This window comes from Miniopterus natalensis, chromosome X (assembly GCF_054644295.1).
Source record: "Miniopterus natalensis isolate mMinNat1 chromosome X, mMinNat1.hap1, whole genome shotgun sequence".
In the NCBI taxonomy this organism is placed as follows: Eukaryota; Metazoa; Chordata; class Mammalia; order Chiroptera; family Miniopteridae; genus Miniopterus; species Miniopterus natalensis.
In genome coordinates, this window is record NC_142103.1 from 24025588 (window position 1) to 24046905 (window position 21318).

At 34.9% G+C, this 21318-nt stretch overlaps 1 protein-coding gene across 1 annotated transcript in view; it reads right to left on the bottom strand.

The window, feature by feature from the left end:
* Positions 1–21318, bottom strand: part of COL4A5 (collagen type IV alpha 5 chain) — a 211507-nt gene that overhangs the window by 59097 nt on the left and 131092 nt on the right. The window contains exons 22-30 of the mRNA XM_087829355.1: positions 18578–18670; positions 17123–17193; positions 16675–16866; positions 15720–15888; positions 12836–12928; positions 12637–12741; positions 11556–11653; positions 9856–10006; positions 2356–2469 (exon numbers count right to left, since the gene is read on the bottom strand). Of these exons, the coding sequence (XP_087685481.1) occupies positions 2356–2469; positions 9856–10006; positions 11556–11653; positions 12637–12741; positions 12836–12928; positions 15720–15888; positions 16675–16866; positions 17123–17193; positions 18578–18670 (1086 nt within the window). The remainder of the gene's footprint in view (positions 1–2355; positions 2470–9855; positions 10007–11555; positions 11654–12636; positions 12742–12835; positions 12929–15719; positions 15889–16674; positions 16867–17122; positions 17194–18577; positions 18671–21318) is intronic.

Sequence of the window (21318 nt, forward strand, 5' to 3'; positions counted from 1 at the left end):
TAGAAATTAGGATATTTTTGAAAGGATTAAGGTAATATTCTCCCCTGGTGATCTAATAAAATTTACTTTAAAATTTGAGAACATATGGCTCCTATCAAATATAAAATGTGGCCTATTCTGTGGCAAAAAATTGTGACTTGAGAAAATTTCTATATTAATAAAAATGCATTTTATACATTTTCATGCCAGTTGCTGTTAACTTCGCTTGTTTGTTGAATATTAGTTAAGATCTTGAATTCTATGGCAAAGTACATGCAGCAGGGGCAAAAGTAGGTGAATTATAATAATAATAAATATAATAAATGATAATACAAGTATAAACTCTATTACGAGTACTCACAACTGTAAATCTACTTTTGTCCACACCCATATTCAGAGAAGAAAGAGATTAAATTCAGCACCATTACTTTTCCCCCTGACTTTATAAATCAATATACCCATATAGCCATTAATTAAAAAGAGCAGGAGAGCATTAGACAAATGAAACATCGTATAAATGTATTTTTATTTTGTTCAGATTGGTATTAAAAGTAGTCTATTTTTGCTCAGCTGTGATCTAAGATTCAAAATGCTTTCAAAGCCGCATGCAGTTTGGGGAAATAAAAGAAATGTCAAGAACTATATAATTTCACTCATCTGTGGGATATAAAATTGAAAGCAACAAATAAACATGACAAACAAACAAAAAATACTCATAGACACAGACAGCAGTATGGTGGTTACCAGAGGGGAAGGGAGTAGGGGGAGGTAGAAAAGGGTAAAGGGGATCAAATACATGGTGATGGAAGGAGATTTGACTATGGGTGGTAAATATACAATGCAATATACAGATGAGGTATTATAGAATTGTACACTTGAAACCTATATAATTTTATTAACCAGTGTTACCCCTAGAAATTTAAACAAAGAAATTAAAAAACACAAGAAATGATAAGTTCATTTTAGCCATCTTTGTGGAACTGCAGGTCAAGACTATAATGAACAATCCTAAAAATTAACTTTTTTTTCTCAAGATCCCTCTGTTATGCTAGTTAGAATGTTTGTTTTTTCATGAGTGTTGAAGCAGCTGCTTTTTAACAGCCTACTTCAAAGTTGCACTGTAAATTTTCTAATTTTAAAAACAGTAGTGACATGTTAGGGGTCTTAAGAAAGGTACAATGTGCCATAAAATAAATATTTAAGTAAGACATAAAGGAAAGTAAACTTTACTTTCCAGGTTTTTTATATTGCTAATTGGCATTTCTAGATTTTTAGCATAATAACTAACAAAATATTGCCACTTAAGGTCAGAAAATATATTTCCTTTGTTCGATGTCAATGTATGTACATCTGAACTATGTATTTGTCATCTGATGTGTTCAAATGAATTAAGGAATGATTAAATGTTCCATATTTGCTTTAATTTTCTGAATTATTACAGTGCTTTACAATAACATAATGTTGGTTCAAGAGTTGTCCTGACTGTGCCTGCCTACATTAAGATAAAAAGAATTTACATGAACAGATGGCTCAGAATCCACAAACTCAAGTAAGCAATCCCTCACGCAAATGTAGAGGAACCATATGTTTTTCCAGCAGGATACCAGTGGAAAAAAGCTTTTTGCATATCCATATAAAAAGAATTTAGCCCTGGCCAGGTGGCTCAGTTGGTTGGAGCATAGTCCCATACACCAAAAAATTGTGGGTTCAATTCCTGGCCAGGGCGCATACCTAGGTTGCAGGTTCAATCCCCCTTTGGGGCACATACAGGAGGTAACCCATTGATGTTTCCCTTTCACATCTGTGTTTCTTTCTCCATTCCTCTCCCTCTAAAAATCAGTAAAAACATATCCTCAGGTGAGGATTTAAAAAAAAAAAAAAGAGTCTAGAGTGTTTATGAGTTGTAAAGTTATTGCTGATTTACGGGCACAAGAGAAGAAAATTCAACTCATTTTATTAAAAAAAAAAAAAATGAGAGTGCCCCAAATTTTTTATCAGAATGTTAGCTCTAGTTCTCATGTGTTAAGAAATGTTAGAGGTTCTATATAACAAGGTCTAATAATACTGTACATCTAGCTACTCAGGTCTTAAATAATCAGCACTAGATGTTCTTAAGTCTGTGATTCCAAGACACTGACTAGCTCAACAATTATATGCTGTGATAACATACAGCAATTATTAAATAGCATTATTGTTAATAGATCAAATTTAAATGAACAGTGAGGAGAAATATCATGGATTAATTATACGAGTAGACATGTTACCTCTCAAATCTATTTTCTGGAAGACTGTTACATAGGTTACACTTTGTTGATGAGCTAAGTAACATCTGTACAATCAGTGCTACTACAAAATACACATTTACTCCAATCTTACCAGGTTGGCCTACTGGTCCAGGAATCCCTGGTGGCCCTGGTGGTCCCTGAACACCTATTCCTGGTAGTCCAGGAGGTCCCATTGGCCCAGGTTGTCCATTTGGTCCAACGTCACCTTTAAGAAATACAGTTTTATTTCGCATATTAGATGCCCAATTGATTTAGCATCCTTCATTGAAAATACTTATTTTTCTATTGAAATTGACTTTGCAACTTTGTAAAAACTCAAATTGTAAAAGTCTGTTGTTGGATTTGATTTGCTAATATTTTCTTGACGAGTTTTACATCTATGTTCATGAGAGACATTGGTCTATAGCTTTTTTCCCGTATAATGTCTTTACTTAGTTTTGATACTAGGGTAATGCTGGCCTCATAAGTTTATTATGTTCTTTAGATTCCACATATAAGTGAGATCATGTGATATTTGTCTTTCTCTGCCTGGCTTATTTCACTTAGCATAATATTCTACACATCCATCCGTACTGTCCCAAAGGGTAAGAGATCTTTCCTCTTTACAGCTGCATAATATTCCATGGTGTAAATACACCACAACATTTTTATCACTCATCTACTGATGGGCACTTGGACTGTTTCCAGATCTTAGCTATTGTAAATTGCGCTGCTATGAACATAGGGGTGCATATATTCTTTCTGATTCTTAGGATATATTCCTAGAAGTGGGATCACTGGGTAAAAAGGCAGTTCCGCTTTTAATGTTTCAGGAACCTCCATTCTGTTTTCCATAGTGACTGCACTAGTTTGCATTCCCACCAGCAGTGTACCAGGTTTCCCCTTTTCTCCATAGCCTCGCCAGTACATGTCATTTGTTGATTTCTTGATTGTAGTCATTCTGACAAGTGTGAAGCAATACTTCATTGTGGTTTTAATTTTCATCTCTCTGATGATTAGCAACGTTGAGCATTTTTTCCTATGTCTCTTGGCTATCTGTATGTCCTCTCTGGAGAAGTGTCTATTCAGGTTTTTACCCCATTTTTAATTTTTAATTGTCAGGGTTTTTACAGATAGTTTTATATTACTAATTTCTTGTTAAATCTGCTAATGGTAAGGGACTCTACTGTATGATTTCAATATTTTTAATTTGCCAAAGTTTGTTTAATGGCCCAGATTATGGTCTATCATGGTGAATTTTCCATGTGCACTCAAAAAGAATGTGTTTTCTATTCTTGCTGAATGGAACGTTCTACAAATGTCAATGTGGAGGGGTTATGCTGGAGAGAAACTCATGACATTTCCCTGTTAGAATACTGTTAATCATATCCATGTATCCTTCTACATGAAGGCAATGCCAAGTATGGCTCATGGTAGTTGGATGAGCACAAAAAGTTTATTTGGATTGTAGGCCGCCTGATATTAGGCATTACAATATCCCAATTTCCTATCTATAATTTTATATTCTCTTTATTAAGGAGAGCTGCCAGCCCAGCCAGGCATGGCTTAGTGGTTGAGCATCGATCTAGGGTCCTGGAGATCAAGGTTCGATTCCCGGTCAGGGCACATGCCCGGGTTGTGGGCTTAATCCCCAGTTAGGGACATGCAGGAGGCAGCCAATCAATGACAACTCTCTCATCATTGATATTTACATATTTCTCTCTTCATCTCCTTTCCTCCCTCTGAAATCAATAAAGATATCTTAAAAAAAAAAAAAAAAAAAAAAGGAGAGCTGCCAGCCCTGGCTGGTGTGCCTCAGTTGGTTGAGCATTGACCTGTGCATTGAAAGGTCACTGATTTGATTCCCAGCCAGGGCACATGCCCAGGCTGTGGGTTTGGTTCCTCATCAGGATGTGTACTGGAGGCAACCGATAGACATTTCTCTCACACATCAATGTTTCTCTCTCTCCCTCTTCCTTCCTCTCTCCTTAAAATTAATAAAAACATATTTTTTTAAAAGAGTGAGCTGATAAAATTGTATAATATTAAGGTGCCACAAAAAACTATCTTTCCTGGTCTTTCAAATATTCTCATGATTAAAAAAAAATTACTTTTAATATTTACTATTTTAATTCCTTTTTATATATTGTGCATTGGGGATTATTTGAGATCACTTACTCAATTACCAACTTTTAAAGCATCTATTATTTCCCCATTGAATAATGATGGCATTTCTGTTAAAGACCAAGTTTCTATATATGCATGAGTATGTTTCTGAACTCTATTATACTGATCTACTTGTCTGTTCCAGTACTGGTTCACAATGTTTTAATTACAATGATTTTGTAATAGATTTTATTATATGTTTGATAAACATTAAGTTTCAGAATCCATATGCCAAGTGCTCCCAAACATTCCTACTTGAATTTTCATTAAAAATCCATTATAGCCCAGCCGGGCATGGCTCATCAGTTGAGCATCAGCCTAAGATCCAGGAGATCAAGTTTCGATTCCCGGTCAGGGCACATGCCTGGGTTGCAGGCTCCATCCCCAGCAGGGGCCGTGCAGGAGGCAGCCGATCAATGATGACTCTCTCATCATTGATGTTTCTCTCTCTCTCTCTCTCTCCATCTCCCTTCTTCTCTCCGAAATCAATAAAGATATTTAAAGAAAAAGAAAAAAAGGAAAATGCATTATATTTACAGAAAAATTTGGGGAGAGTTGACATCATTGAGTCTTCTTATGCATACATATAATTTATCACTGAGTTAATTCTGCCCCTTTTCATGTTTCTCATAGAATTTATTTTTTTTTCACAAATACACATTAGGCACATTTTTCATATTAATTTCTAGATATGATATAGGTTTTTGCAATGTATATTTTATTTTTAATTTCTATCAATATTTCCAAATGCATCATTTTATTTATCACAATGATACTTTTGCATATTATTCCAGCTACCTGGAACATTCTTCCCTAAAGATTCAGTTTAGCCTGGCTGAGTGTGGCTCAGCTGTTCAGCATCAGCCTAGGATCCAGGAGATCACGGCTCAATTCCTGGTCAGGGCACATGCCTGGGTTGCGGGCTCCATGCCCAGTCAGGGCATGCAGGAGGTAGCTGATCAATGACGACTCTCTCATCATTGATGTTTCTATCTCTCTCTCTCCCTCTCCCTTCCTCTCTCTGAAATCAATAAAGGTATATTAAAAAAAAAAAAAAGATTCTGTTCCAGTGTCACTTCCTAAATGAAGCCTACCAAGGCACCTTAGATAAAGCCCTGAACAAAAGTAACATATAAACTGAATTGAATACTTCCAAAGTCATCTTCTTTTCAATTTTTTGTTTAATCTGACTCTGATGTTCAATCTTAAGCACATTTTCTTTCTCATATAGTTCTTTCCTTATGGGTATTAGCTTTATTAATTTATTATTGATCACTAAGTCACTTTAAAAGTCCTGCCTCAATCTCTCCTATAGTGTAGTTACTGAGTTCTAATAGCCAGCCACTAGTATAACGTGTGTCTGGTAAGTGAACTTTTATTGTGATCTGCTTGCTGAGGTTTGACTGTGGTATAGTGATCCAAAACATTAATGGCACAAATTAATAAAACTTCTCATTGAAATGATGACTATCACAGTGATACCGCCTCGATTTTATTACAATAGAGAGCATTCTCTGAGATTCAAGAGCAGAGTCTATGCCTTTGTGTTTCTAGTGATTCAAGTAGTACCTGGCACAGAATAAGAATATAATAAACGTTTGAAAATGAAGGCATTACATGGCAGAAAATCCCAAATTCTTTTTCTTCTAGAATCTTAGGAACTATACTGGGATTTAATATTTGAGAATGACTCCTATTAGGATATGAGGATTCTTTACTTATTTTCAAAGTCAATCAAATGTTTGTTGAGCAGTTGTTTAAAATAGGCTTCACCACATTTCTTCCCAATCCCTGTCTCAAGGACATTTTATAAACAAAATATAGTGAATGAGTAATTTCCATAGAAACTGCTATCTACATAGCTTATCATTTGGAATGTCTCTATCTGCAATTTTTATGGTCACGGATCTAAGTTGGGGGAAGTAATTGGTGGGAAACACTACCTGTAACTATGAATGTTACCATTTACAGATGGCCTAAATTGTTTGCTTGAAGACAGAGCTCTTATCTAAGGAGAATTTGTACTGGGTTAGTTTGAGGCTTTGGGGGGCAGAATCTACCATGGTTAAATTGGGCAATGCTGTCCTGTTGCTTTAATGGGAATCAATCCAACATGTTTCGGAAGCTTGAAGTTGTACAGATCACTCTCTGGAAGCCAAAACATTAGCCAGGAGAGTCCAATTCCTTGCTAACCAGAGAGGAATAAACAACTGCCAAAACAGCTAGGCTAATTCCATTCCTATACATAATTAGGAGAATCAAAATCAAGTGGGTAGAAGAAACCAATAGAGAAATGAGCAAAGGACATCAGCAGTTTATAAGAAAAAATATATATGCCCTTTAAACCCATTAAAAGGTAGTCAGTTTCACTCATAATACTGGAAATAAAAATTTAAACTACCCTGATAGTAAAAGCAAAGGACCTAGTATATCCAAAGAAATTTTTAAAAAAAGAAGAATCATATCGAAGGACTTACATTACCTGGCATTCAGTCTGACTATAAAGCCATTGTAATATAAACTGTTTATACTGACTTAAGGATAGTAAAATAGATAAGTAGAATTTATAGCACAGAAATAGACCCACACATATATAATCATCTGATTTTTGACACAGATAGCAAAGTAATCCAATTGGGAGGGAGCTCTTTTAAGTAAATGAGACTGAATAAAAATTATTTGAGATGGTTGATAATCTTAAACATAAAAGCTAAAACTATAAAACTTACAACATAAAATATAGAATATCCTTGCAACTTTGAGGCAGGGAAAGGTTTATTAGACAAAAAAAGTAAATAATAATCATAAAGAAAAAAATGGATAAGTGAAACATCAATAAAATTAAAACTTTTGTTTATCAAAATATACTAATAAGAAAATGAATAGACAGGAGCATTTGAGAGCTTGCTCTCTGGCATTTGCCATCAGATTGGCTCAATACACTCTTTAAAAAATTCTCCCCAGCCCAGCCTGGCATGGTTCAGCAGTTGAGCATCGACCTAGGATCCAGGAGACGTAGTTGGATTCCTGTTCAGGGCACATGTCAGATTGAGTGCTCGATCCTCAGCAGGGGGCATGCAAGAGGCAGCCAATCAATGACTCTCTCATCATTGATATTTCTATCTCTCTCTTTCTCTCTCTGAAATCAATAAAGATATATATATATTTTAAATTAAAAATTCTCCCCAAATACAAAAAGAAAATGAATAGGCAAGTCAGATAGGGATAAAATACTCCTAAACATATACTTGACAAAAGACCAGTATGCAAGATATATAAAGATCATTTCCAACTTAATACAAAGAGAAACAACTTATATTTTAAAATGGGAAATAATATGGATGTGTATATTATGAATAAGTACATGTAAAAGAGCGCAACATCATTAGGCATTAGGGAAATGCAAGCTAACCCAAAATATATTAGCAACACACCTACCAAAATTCAAAAATGAAAAGAATGATAACACTAAATGTTGGAGAGAATGGTGAACAATTTAAACTTTCGTACCATATTGGTTTGAGTTTAAAATGGTACCATTTTGGAAAAAAAAGTCCAGCACTTTTTTATACAACCAACATACATCTATCTTATGTCACAACAATTCTATTCTTAGAAATTTGCCCAAGCAAAATGAAAGCACATATCCATAAAAAGCCTGGTAAAAGTGAAGTCTTAACAGCTTTACTCACAATAGTCAAAAACTTGATACACATGCCCATCAACAGAGAATGGCTAAAGAAACTTCAGTATTTTTATAAATAAAGTACTTAATAATAAAAAATAAAGAACTACTAATAAACTCTATAACATGAATGGATCTTAAAAACAATATTCTAAGTGAAAGAAACGTTGCAAAGAAATTACATACTGTATGACTCCATATGAAGTTCTAGAAGCAGTAGAATTAATTTATGATAAAAAAGTCATTACAATATAGTTGACACTGTGGATCTTGGGGTAGAGACTGAGAAAAGGGCAAAAAAATGTATGGGATTATATCTTTTGAAAATATTTTTATTGATTTTTAGAGAGAGAGGAAGGGAGATGGATAGAGAGATAGAAACATCAGTGAGAGAGAAATATCTATCAGCTGGCTCCAGCACTCCCCCAGGCATGAGCCCTGACTGGGAATCTAACTGGTGACCTCTTGGTGCATGGGTCAATGCTCAACCACTAAGCTACCCCAGCCAGGCTGAGATTATATCTTTATAAGGATTTGGTTACACAGGTGTTTGTCAAAATCCAGCAAATGTACCCTTAAGATTTGTGGATTTCATTTAATGTGAAATTTATATAAAACAGAAAGAACAACCATACAATTGTAGTTATGGCATGTATGCCGAAGTAATTAGAAAGAAGTATGCCACTGTTTCAATTTATGTTGACATGCATCAAAAAACAAGTCAATGAATGGAGAAAGAACTGGATAGATATGTGCCCAATCATATATAATAAAATGTTGACAGTAGAATATCAATGATGAGTATATAGTAGTCACTGTAAAATTCTACAATGCTGTATATAGAAATTTAAAAAATAAATGGCAAAGAGATAAATGTTAATTGTAGAATCTAGGTGGTGGATATATATGTTTTCACTGTACAATTAATTTTTTCTGTGTTTGAAAATTTTCACAATAAAATGTTTAAAAGACTATACTTAAATACCTACTTATTCCTATCAGGCTGGCAAAAATCCAAGAGTTTGTCAACATTCTTATCAAGACTGTGGGGAAACAAGCACACTCATACTTTGCTGCTGGGAGTGTAAAATGGTGCAAATAGAGAGGAATATAACAATATCTAGAGATTCATTTACCCTTCAATTCAGAAAATCCATTTTTATTTACTCTACTCTGCTATTATACTGGTACCCATATGAAATAACATGCATGCAAGATTATTCACTGTTGTATTAATTCTAATAAGAAAAAAATTGTCAAAAAAACCCTACACAACGCAACAATCTAGCAACTAGTAACTGATAGAATAAACTATGATATACCGAAGCAATTCAACATTAGGCAGCTATTTTTAAAAATATCAAGATCTACATGTACTGACACAGAGTGATATCTAGTATATAATTTAAGTAAAATAAGTGCAAAAAGTCAAAAGGTAGTATACTATCTTTTGAGAAAGCTAGGAAATAAAAAATATATTTTTTATTGGTTTGTATTTGACTGAAGAAACAGTAGAAGTAACTAAATAAGTAACTAAAGAATGGTTACATATGGAATGGGGGGAAACAGAGTGGCTGGAGATGGGGTAAAAGGAAGGCTTCTCAATGTTACTTTTACACATATATGATTTGTCAAAAGCATTTGACAGAGTAGCAGCATAGACTTTTCAGTTAATTGGACTTATCACCTATAAACTTTCCCAAAAGTTTCAATATCTATAAAAGTTAAAAACAAATTGAGAAGTATCAACAGCCTTCATACCTTTTGGTCCAGGTAGCCCATTCAATCCAGTGTGTCCTGGAGGACCTGGAGGTCCTGGGAAACCACGATCCCCTTTTGGACCAAGTGTTCCTTTGAAACCTGGTAGTCCTGGAGGGCCAGGTGGCCCAGGTAGCCCAAATCCTGGCTCTCCCTAGGGCATACACATGACAAAACACAACAAAAACTCCTATGACTTTCTCAGTATTGACTGTTTACCAGAGGGAATTTAAAACAGAAAATATAAGGTAATACTCCCGCTCCCCATGGGTGAGGAAGTAGAGTAATTAAATTGAAAGTAATTGGTATGTTGGAGAGAACATCTGGAAGGATGGGAAATGGGGCTTAGTAAAACAAATTAAATGATTTGGACTGGTTTCAGGACAAGAAAGAGATAACTAAGAGAGCATGAGATTAAATCCAAGTGAGGAAATATTTTTGTTGTTGTTGTTAATCCTCACCTGAGGATATTTTTTCTACTGATTTTTAAAGAGAGTAGAAGGGAGGGAGGGAGGGATGGAGGGAGGAGAGAGGGAGGGAGACAGAGGGAGAGAGAGAAAGAAACATCAATGTGGGAGAGACACATCAATTTGTTGTCTCCTGCATGTGCCCTGACTGGAGCCAAGGATCTAAATTGCAACCCAGGTATGTTCCCTTGGTGGGAATCAAACCTGTGACCCTTCAGTGCATGGGCCAAAGCTCTAACCACTGAGCACACTGGCCAAGGCTAGATAATTATTTTTAATTTGACTAAATATGGTAATAGCATTGTGGTTTTTGTATCAATTGTCCACTTATTTAGGGATGAATACTGGAGTATTTTAGGTGAAATGAGACCATTTTGAGATTTGTGTTAAAGTACTTTAGCAAAGAAAGAGGGAATAGATAAAGTAAATACGATAAAATTTTGGTAATTTGGAATCTGAGTAATGGCTATGTTAAAGTTCATTGTATTATTCTTTCTACTTTTGTGTTCATTTGAAAAGTTTTACAATAAAATAAAAGCAATTAATCAATAAAGAAGCTGCTTCTCATGAGTGCTGGGGTCATGGTCAATTGTTCTTCCCATTGGAAAAAAGTTATAATGATGAAAACACAGAAAGTTTAAATTAATTAATCACAAAAAATGGAGGGACAGTCAGGATGATTACATAGCACAACAGTTTGCTGAGGGTTGACTGAAGAAAATTTTAAATTGGCTAAGATATAATAAAAGGAATGGAAAGTAATTAAAATACATTTATCATCATCATTAAAAGTTGATAGCAGTGATTTGCAGCATGTATTTGGTATGGCATTGGATAGAGGGACAGTTCTTGACATGATATTCAACAGCATTTAAACCAATCATCACAGGCAGGCATGAACATACATAAAACGGATGGTGATACTACAGAGAAGCACAGGGGGGAGCTGATTATATTTTTTTCATTTATAATCTCTTATCTTATCAAATAATAGGTCACTGTAAAGCGGGTTCAAAAACTTTTTTCTTTTTTTCTTTTTTTTTTTTTCTTCAAATATGACCTCTTGAACTATTAGAGACTGTTTTGAGTTAAATAATTTTAAATGAAAATATAATCAGTTAACTTTATTTATATGGTGAAGGCTTGAGACAATACATAAGTCAAAATAGAAAGCTAAGGCTAAGGAAGATAGGGGAAATAAGGAAGGGGGATAGAATAAATTCAAATGTCCCAGACCTTTGGCCCTGGAGAGCCTGGTGGCCCAGAAGGGCCTTCTAGACCCATTCTTCCAGGTGTCCCAGGTGCTCCTGGAGGTCCTGGAATTCCAGGAAAACCTGTAAAGTGATACGTCATTTTAAATCTCCAAATAGAAGACACTTTAAGAAAGATACCTAACTCCCAAACAAAGACTTTTACCCTATCTGATCATGCTTAGTGACTACAGTACAATGTTAAAACCACAATGACATTTTAGATGACTACTTAGTATCAGGCATTACTTTATATTCCCTCTCAACTACCTTACCATTTTCATACAGGGCTAATGTGTGTAGAAGATATGCTTTTCTAAAGGGGAATAAGGGCTATTATGAGGCAAAACTGAGTATAAGGAATGAATCTCACAGAAAAACGCAGAAAATATTTTCTTCTGCTTATATCTGGATATAGTATATAAAAGGTCTACCATATAATTCTGGTAATGAGTTAAAAATAATTGCAGATATTAAACACATATATACACAAAAAAATCAAATTTGACTCTTTCTAAGTCATTTAGTATAAATGATTAAGGACCTGTTTAGCACTATTCTCAGACAAAGCACTATTCTCTGTCATTCATGAGAAGAAATTTTGTGAGGAATAAAGCAGAACTGAAGCAACAACTTTTAAAAATTTCAAGAAATTAAGAGAATATGATTTAGAATAAAACATTGATTACATATGTGCAATAAATATGTTTTCTGTTTAGTACAATCCATTCATTTAACAAATATTTATTGAGTGCTTACTATGTTCCAGGAACTGTTCTAAGCCCTGAAAATACAATGGTGAACACAAAAGATAATAATTACTATGATTTTTTAAGCTTATATATAATTTTTGCATATTTGTAATTTAGATATTTTCTTGTCTGGGCTATTTTAGATAAAGAAAAATGATATTATAGCACATGCATGCTGTGACTTTTTACTTATACTCTTTACAGTATATTAAAAAAGTTACAATTAATATATTTTATTTGTTGAGTGAACTATGTCAAACAATAATGTCATACTAACTAGCAAACCTACCCTGCCTGCTACCCATTCCTACATACCTTTGGGACCAGGTGGTCCAGGAAGCCCAATTCCAGGGATACCTGGTTCTCCTTTGCTACCTGGTATTCCAGGCAAGCCTGGTTGGCCTGGGAGTCCAGGGTCACCTAAGGAGAGAAGAAACAGTTTTTTGAAAGGGAAAATTTCATATGAAGAAGCCAATAGGTATTGAAGATGTGGTCAAATAAATTCCTTGCATACCTGGAAGACCTACTTCACCATCTCTGCCTGGGATACCAGGCAGGCCAGGCTTCCCTGGCTGGGTTATGGTCTGACCTGGATCACCTTTAGGACCTAAGGACAAAAGGGAATCAATGGTGAATAACTGTTCTCTTGGACTAAAGATCTCTTCTAATTAAAAACAAGAAAAAAGAAAGTGTAATCTTTTGAAAATGCAATCTAACAAAAATGTACAAGAAAAACAATCCCATATTATGTATTCAATAAACATACTAAACAGAAGGAAAAATTTTCAAAAATAAAAAGTAGATGACAGCTTTCATAGTGTAATATACAGACCTTATATCATAGAAATCTACATCTGAAACCTATATTATCCTATTAACCAATGTCACCCCAATAAATTTAATTTAAAAAAGATTTCATGATTAAAGATGGCACCTATAAAAATATTTTTTAAATATAGATCAGAAGAACCTCAAAAAATCAAACTGTAGTAAACAAGGAAAATACTTCTTTTTGTAAACTAATGGTGCCTTAAGATTTTATGTGTGCAAAGTCCAAGTCCACCCACTTCTCATTAATTGAAATAAGGACTTAAAATAGGCTCAGGACAAAGAAGAATTTCTTAAACATGAAATAAAAAGCACTAACCATGACATAAAAGACTGATAAATTTGACTACATTCTAATTTATTTCTGTCCATTAAAGATGCCATACAGAGAGTGAAAATGGCAATCCATAGTGAGTGAAAATTTTGCAAAATAAATAGCTAACAAAGAACTAATACATAGAATATACAGGGTGGGGCAAAAGGTTTACAGTTGTATGTGAAACAGAGCTTATTCTTATATTATTTTTATCAATTATTGTATTATTTTCCATAGGAACACCTATAAACCTACTTTTGATCTACCCTATATGTATATGCAATATATATATATATATATATATATATATATATATATATAGAGAGAGAGAGAGAGAGAGAGAGAGAGAGAGAGAGAGAGAGAGAGTGTTCTGAAAAATATATACACACTTTAACAGCTGATAACACACTTAATTTTCACTCCTTTTCAGGTTTAACTGATATGAAATAATGGGTGAAGCCAGGCTAAGATTTGAACAAAGAAAATGTACCCTAAAGTGCCACTGGACTTTTCTTATGGGCATACATAAAAGATAAAGTTTATAGTACAAAACCAGCAACAGTAGATGAATTGAAGGTGCACTATACCAAACAAAATGATTCTTGATGTTTGCACTTCCATTGCTTCATGTTATCAGCAGTACCTGGACCAGAACGGTCATCAGTTTGAAAACAGGCATTGACCAAAAAAAATTATTCATTTCTGTAGATTTTTTTAAATAAATTTTGAAATTGAACTGTATGTTAATAAACACTGACTTTATAATCAAAATGTGGATACATTTTTTGGACCCCCTGTGTGTGTGTGTGTGTGTATACATATACATATACATATACATATACATATACATATACATATACATATACATATACATATACATATACATATACATATACATATACATATACATATACATATACATATATAAAATCTTCTAAGTCAGCAAGTCAATAAGAAAAAGAAATCCAATAGAATAAAATGGTCAAAACACTCAAATTGGCATTTGATAAAAGGAAATTAAAATGTTCAGTAAACATATGAAAAGGTGCTAATCTTTAATGTAATCAGAGAAATGCAAAATAAAACTGCCATGAGATATATCATATTTCAACAGATAGGCAAAAATATAAAAGTGTGACAATACAAAATATTTATGAGGATGGAGAAGAATAAGAAATATCCAATACTTCTGGTGGAAATATAAATTGGTACAACTGCTCTGAATATAGTTTGAAATTATCTAGTAAAACTTAAGATACATTTACTTGATGCCTTGAAAATGTTAATCTTAAATAAACACCCTAGTCCAAGTACTGGCAGTTTTTCTATGAAGGATCAGACAGTAAATATTTTGTTTTGTGGGCCCCATGGTCTCTGTGACAACTGCTCAACATTGCAGTTGTAGTGCAAAAGCAACCACAGTCAATAGTGAATGGTTGTGTTCAAATAAAACTTACATTCATGACAAAAAGTGGTTGGCCAGTTTTAATACATGGGCTGTAGTTTGCTGATGCTTGCCCCCAGAGAAGTGTGTGGACATGTAATACCAGGGTATATATACAAGAATGTACACAGAAACATTTTTCATAATAGGCCTGAACTATAAAATAGCCAATTGCCCATTAACAATGAAATGGATAAATCAACTGTGACACACACACACACACACACACACAATGGGATACTAAACAGCAATGAAAATGAATATACTATAGCTATACACAAAGTTAATATGAAGAATACTTATCTTACAATTCAATTAATATAAAGTTCAAAAAGAAGCTTAAAATACTTTGTTTAGGAATGCATATCTAGGTGATAACACTGGGGTTAAATGGAAGGAAATTATGCAAAAGTCAGGAGAGTGGTTGCTCTTGGAGAAATAAAAGGGGATTATGATCAAGAAAAGACAGAGAGGAAGATGAGGGTTTCTAGGCAATGTTCTGTTTCTTGATTTGTGTGGTATTTACATGTGTGTTTCCAATATAGTTATTTGTTAAACTTTACATTATGTGTCATGTACTTCAAAACAACAAAAACAATAAAAATGAAGATATTCGGAAAAAAATTTAAAGAAGAATGTCCCATAAAAACACACACACATATTGTGTTCCCTTGCTAAGGAGGTCTGAAAAGCCCAAATATAAATGTCCAGGGAAACACATCTCTCATGAAGGGAAGTCAAGAGTGGCCAAACATTAATACATTTCTGCTTTTAAGCAATAAAAAAGCAAAACAACTGTAGTAAACTCACCTGGTAGTCCTGGCTGGCCTGGATTTCCTGCCACACCTTGTATGCCTTTTTCACCTACTGGGCCTGGAGGGCCAATACCAAGAGGGCCCACAGGCCCCCTATTCCCTGGGAGACCTGGCAAACCTGGGTTCCCAGGGGGACCTCTTTCACCCTTAAAAGCAATTCCACCCTGAAAAGGGAAAAGTTTAATATAGAAACATAGATATAACAGCTCTCTGTAGGTTGGATTACTGAATACAACTAGACAAATGATATAGCCATAAATAGTTCTTACTAGCTATATAAGTGTGTGTTATTATGGAATGGTATGTGTGATCACTCCACTTATTCATTCCTTCAATAAATATTTTTGAGTTCTGGCTATGTACCAGGTGCTGGTGATACAAGCAATAAAAATAGACAAAATCTTTGTCCTATTGAAGTTTAAATTCTAGTATAAGTCAAGAAGCTTACAGCCTAGCTAATATTTTATATAAATATCACTTTCCATCTAAATATTCTGGGCTATGTGTAGTACACAAAATAAGACTGTTCATTTATGATCAACATTTTGGCTCCAGAGGACATTTAATATGGCTATCTACTCACACTAATCTCTAAGCTTATTATATATAAAAAGCAAATTAGACTTCTTCCATTAGATCTAAATAAACCCAGACAAGGATATGTGGGGCAAGAGAAGGGGAACCTCACATTGACTCACAAGCATCTTAACCTTCTGCCCACCTCTTCATAGCCAATATTACTTAATATAGAAATAGGTTAAAAATAAGGAATTGCTAAAACATCTGAGAGAAAAGAGTGGTAAAGAAGCCCTACATAGTACCATTTCTATATATTAATCATTTTCTTTTAAGCCTTGATTAGGTGTTCATGTCAGCAACAGACACACCCTAGGCAACATCCCTAAGTAACAATTTGACATTATAAAACCAAGAATATCAAACCAACTCACAGGTTCTCCTTTGGGGCCAGGTAGCCCTGGTAATCCATCTTGTCCAGGGGTGCCAGGTAAACCAGGGAGACCTGGAGATCCAGGGAAACCCAACTCTCCTTTTTCACCCTTCATTCCTGGAAAAGTGATGATATCACCAGGTTCACCTTTAGGTCCAGGAAAGCCTGGAGCACCTGGAGCTCCCGGTATGCCCTGAAGGGAGGAAAAACAAGGGGGGGGGGGGGGGATGAAAGAGAAAGTCTCTTTTTTTCTAAAACTTTCCTTTCTGCAGTTTAGTGTATAAATCTATGAATCAAGAGAGCCATATTAGTCAGGGAGAGTCAAGGAATGAAATAAATCACAATTTAATAGAAAAACTAAATTTATTTAATATATTTTCACAAGTGAAAATCAAAGTGTAAATGGATTTCTTTAACTTAATTTGTTCTATAATATACTCAAAACTTACTCTTAATCCTTTGGGACCAGTTGCACCAGCCTGTCCTTTTTCACCCTTGTGTCCAGGAAAACCAAGAGATCCTAAGACACACACACACACACAAACACACACACAAAATAATGTGAGCTTTGAAGTTTAACCACTTACAAAGCAGATAAAAATCAGCAGGTCAGGAAGTCAAGTTTTAAAATAAGAACCCCATTCAATTTTATTTAATGGGTCACATTTTTGTTTTCTGATTTTATGCTCTCAACATGAAGAAACCACCCTCCCTTGTGGGTAAATCTAACATTTCATGTTACATACAATATTGTATTCTCAGGTATTTCCAACTCCAAATCCTCTTAGAAGCTCACAGCTACCAAGTATTATGTACAGAGGCTCCTTTAACTATCCCATTGTCAAGGGGAGAAGGAGGTAAGTTCAAAGTCAGCATATATTTCTTTGTTCTTACTTAAACCATATTCCTAGGCTCTTATCAGTCCTTTCTTTGGTTTGTCATGCCCAAAAATTGGTTTATGAGAAGCTTTTGGTATTCAATGACTAGAGGAAATATTACTAAAGCAGCCATTCCCTAAATGGGTCCCTGAACCAGCTGCATCAGTATCACCTGAGCACTAATTAGAAATGCTAATTATTGGACCCTCACACCAGATCTACAGAATCAGAAAATTTGGGGGCGGGACCCAGCAATCTGGGTTTTAACAAGCCCTTCAGGTAATTCTGATGCACTCCCAAGTTTGAGAACCACTATACTGAAGGTACGAGGCTAGATTATTAACTTTCAGAGGTAGCTATAAGACTTTCCAAGTGCCAAATGAATTGGTTTCCTTGGCAGATACACTAGACAGAAAGGTAAGAGATCTGGTGTCTACTCTAAGCCCTGACACAGACAAAAATTTTATTTCAAGATAGTATAATATTGAGATATCCCAAGAGGAAGTTGAGTAAAAGACTTGTGGGTCTGATGGATATCAAATATGTATGGTTTTGATTGGAAACAGGGAAGAAGAAATTATATATAGAAAGAGGAATATTGGCTGTTGGTTACCAATCTCCAGCAGAAATCCCATTCCTTCATGACAAGTGACATATCCCCAATGACCAGAAGCTCTGCCACTGGAAAATATACTCAGGGGCCAGGCATTGTAAACTTTTTCCCCAATTTTCTGGAAGACAAAGCCTGATGCTATATAAGTTATTTTACTCACTGTATAGAAAATAAGGGAGGTATTTTTCCAGGACTAATATTGTCAAAATGTTTTAATAGAAACTGCCAGTAGCTTCAGGTATTAGAAACAAGAGCATAACTTATTTCATAGAAGATATAGGAACTTCATATTTATTTATGAATATAAATGACTAGGTATAAAATGAGAAACTGCCATTATTCTAAAGCTACAAGCTCACTAAAAGCTAGGCAAGAAATATTTTTAAATGTTGCCCAGAGGCAGGATGGTTTACCTGGAGGACCTGGAACACCTGGTAAACCAGGATGACCAGGAGGCCCTGAAATACCAGTTCCAATACAGTTGAAGCAGGTGTCACCTTTGTCACCTAGAGAAGACCATAATTAAAAAAAAATTACTCATCTACCTTCTTTAGATGGGTTCTAAAGAAGTTAGCACTAAGGGACAACATTCCCTACTTAAAAGTGTAGTTAGAGAAGCCTATATATCAGTTTATTTGATATATATTTACTGAGTGCCCACTCTGTGGCAAACACTGTTCTAGGTGTTTATGATACATTGGTAAATAGATCAGAGGCAAATACATGTATCCATGTCGTTCACAATCTACAAGTGGCAAGGGATAATAAACAATGAAGGTAATAAATTATTAAATTACATATATATGTATATATACATATATATGAAAATAAGTTATGTTTATAGGAAAATATAAAGCTGAATAAATGGTATTCAGTATACTAGGGATGGTTCGCAGGTTGCAATTTTATATAGCGTGGTCAGGATATACCTCATTGAGAAGATGGTACATAACAATAAAAAACTTAAAGGATGTGGTACCTGCACAATAAGTATAGAGTATTCCAGGCAAAATTAATGAGAACAGATTTCTGGAGCAGAGTGAGAAAGGGGAACCAGGTCAGACACTTAATAGTTTGTAATGGGTGGTGTATCATAAAACATCACATAGGCTACCATAAAGACTTTGGGCCCTGCTGGGAGTGGCCCAGCAGTTGAGCATCGATCTAGGATCCAGGAGATCACTGTTCAATTCACGGTCAGGACACATGCCTGGGTTGCAGGCTCGATTCCCAGCCGGGGGCGTGCAGGAGGCAGCCAATCAATGACTCTCTCATCATTGATGTTTCTATCTCTCTCTCTCCCTCTCCCTTCCTCTCTCTGAAATCAATAAAGACATATTACCATGAGTGAAATGAGAATCTAGTAGAAGAATTTAAACAGAAAAGCAGCATGATATAACTTAAGTTTTGAAAGAATGATTCTGGCTGGGAAAGAAACAGGGTAACCATTTAAGTGGCTACTGATGTAGTGATCTAGGAGATATGCAGCTCATCCCAAATAGACAGCAATAAAGATGATGAGAATTGGTTCAATTCTGAACATATTTTAAAGTAAAATCAATAAGATTTTCTCAGGGATCACATACAAAATCCAAAAGAAGAGGAAAATTAAGGATTACTTCAAGGTTTTTAGCCCAAGCAATCAGAAGGTTAGAGTGGCCAGCTTTTAAGTAAGAAAGAAAGATGTTACTGGGAAAACTATGGGGGAGGAGGTGGTAGAGGTAAGATGATCAAGGTGTGAAGTTCAAAATGTTAAGTAGACAGTTAGATATACTAATCTAGAGTAAAAGACGTATATCTGGACATAAATGTGGAAGTTATTGATGAGTAGATAGTATATAAAATCTTGTGATTTAATTAATAAGTTTAGAAGAGAAGAGGAGCAAGGACTGAACTCTGGAATATTCCAAAATTAAAAGCTGGGTAGATAATTCTAAAATGCATATGAAAATGCAAAGTAAGCCAAGATAAAGCTATAATAATTTAGTTTGGTATTGGTGTGAGGAGAAAAATAGAACAATGGAACAAAATAAAGAGGTCAGAAACAGACTCACACATAAATAGTTGTAAGACTTACAACAAAAGTGCTAATACAATTCAGTGGGAAAATGATGGTCTTTTCTACAATGGTATTAAATCAATTGGATATACACATGGGAAAAAAATGAACTTTGATTTCCTACTTCAAACTATACACAAAAATTAATTGAAGATATCCCTGGCCGGTGTTGTTCAGTTGGTTGAGCATCATCCCCATGCACCAAAAGGTCACAGGTTCAATTCCTGTTCAGGGTACATGCCAGGGTTGAGGGCTAGATATCCAGTAGGGGGCGTGCAGGAAGCAGCTGACCGATATTTCCCTTTCACATTGATGTTTCTCTCTCTCTCCCTCTCCCTTCCTCTCTCCTCCCCCCAATTAATTGAAGATAGACCAAAGATCAAAACACAAAGTCAAACTTTAAGAGTTCTAGGGGGAAAAAACATAGAAGAAAAATGTCAGGTCCTTTGGGTTAGCAGATATTCTAAAACAGGACATAAATAGCACTAACAATAAAAGAGGACATTAATAATAGGATTTCTTTTAATGTATAGCTTCTATTCAAGAAAAGACATGAGTAAAAATGCAAGGCACAGAATGGGAGAATATAGTTTTGGCTTTGGATAGGAGTATCAACAGTAATAGGCAGGAAGGCAGAATATATGGGCATAGATGAAAGTAGGTGGGTAAATGTCATAGCAATCTGTGAAAGTTCTCTTGTTATTGCTTCAATTGGTCAGTGAGGGAGGAAGCAAAGTCAGAATCTTAAAATGAGAATGGAAGAGGAGATGTTAAAACTATGAAGAGAGAAGAGAAGATGCAGGTTCAGAAGAGGTAGTAATTTGGACTCACCAGGGCTGTTTTTGTTCCAAGTGAGTACAAAGAAGTGAGTGGAGGGTAAAGGAGCCAAGGATTTGTACATGGAATTGATTACAATGAGTTGATCATGGAATTAAGCTATATTAAGAATGAAGAAATGTTGAGGAATCGTCAAAGTTGGTAGGTAGGTCTCACTGAGGTTGAAGTAATGTTGGAGTCAATTTACCAAAGTTAGTTAGCTAAAAAGATAAAGAGACAGTGGTCAGAAAATGGGACTCATGAAATCAAGGTTATGGA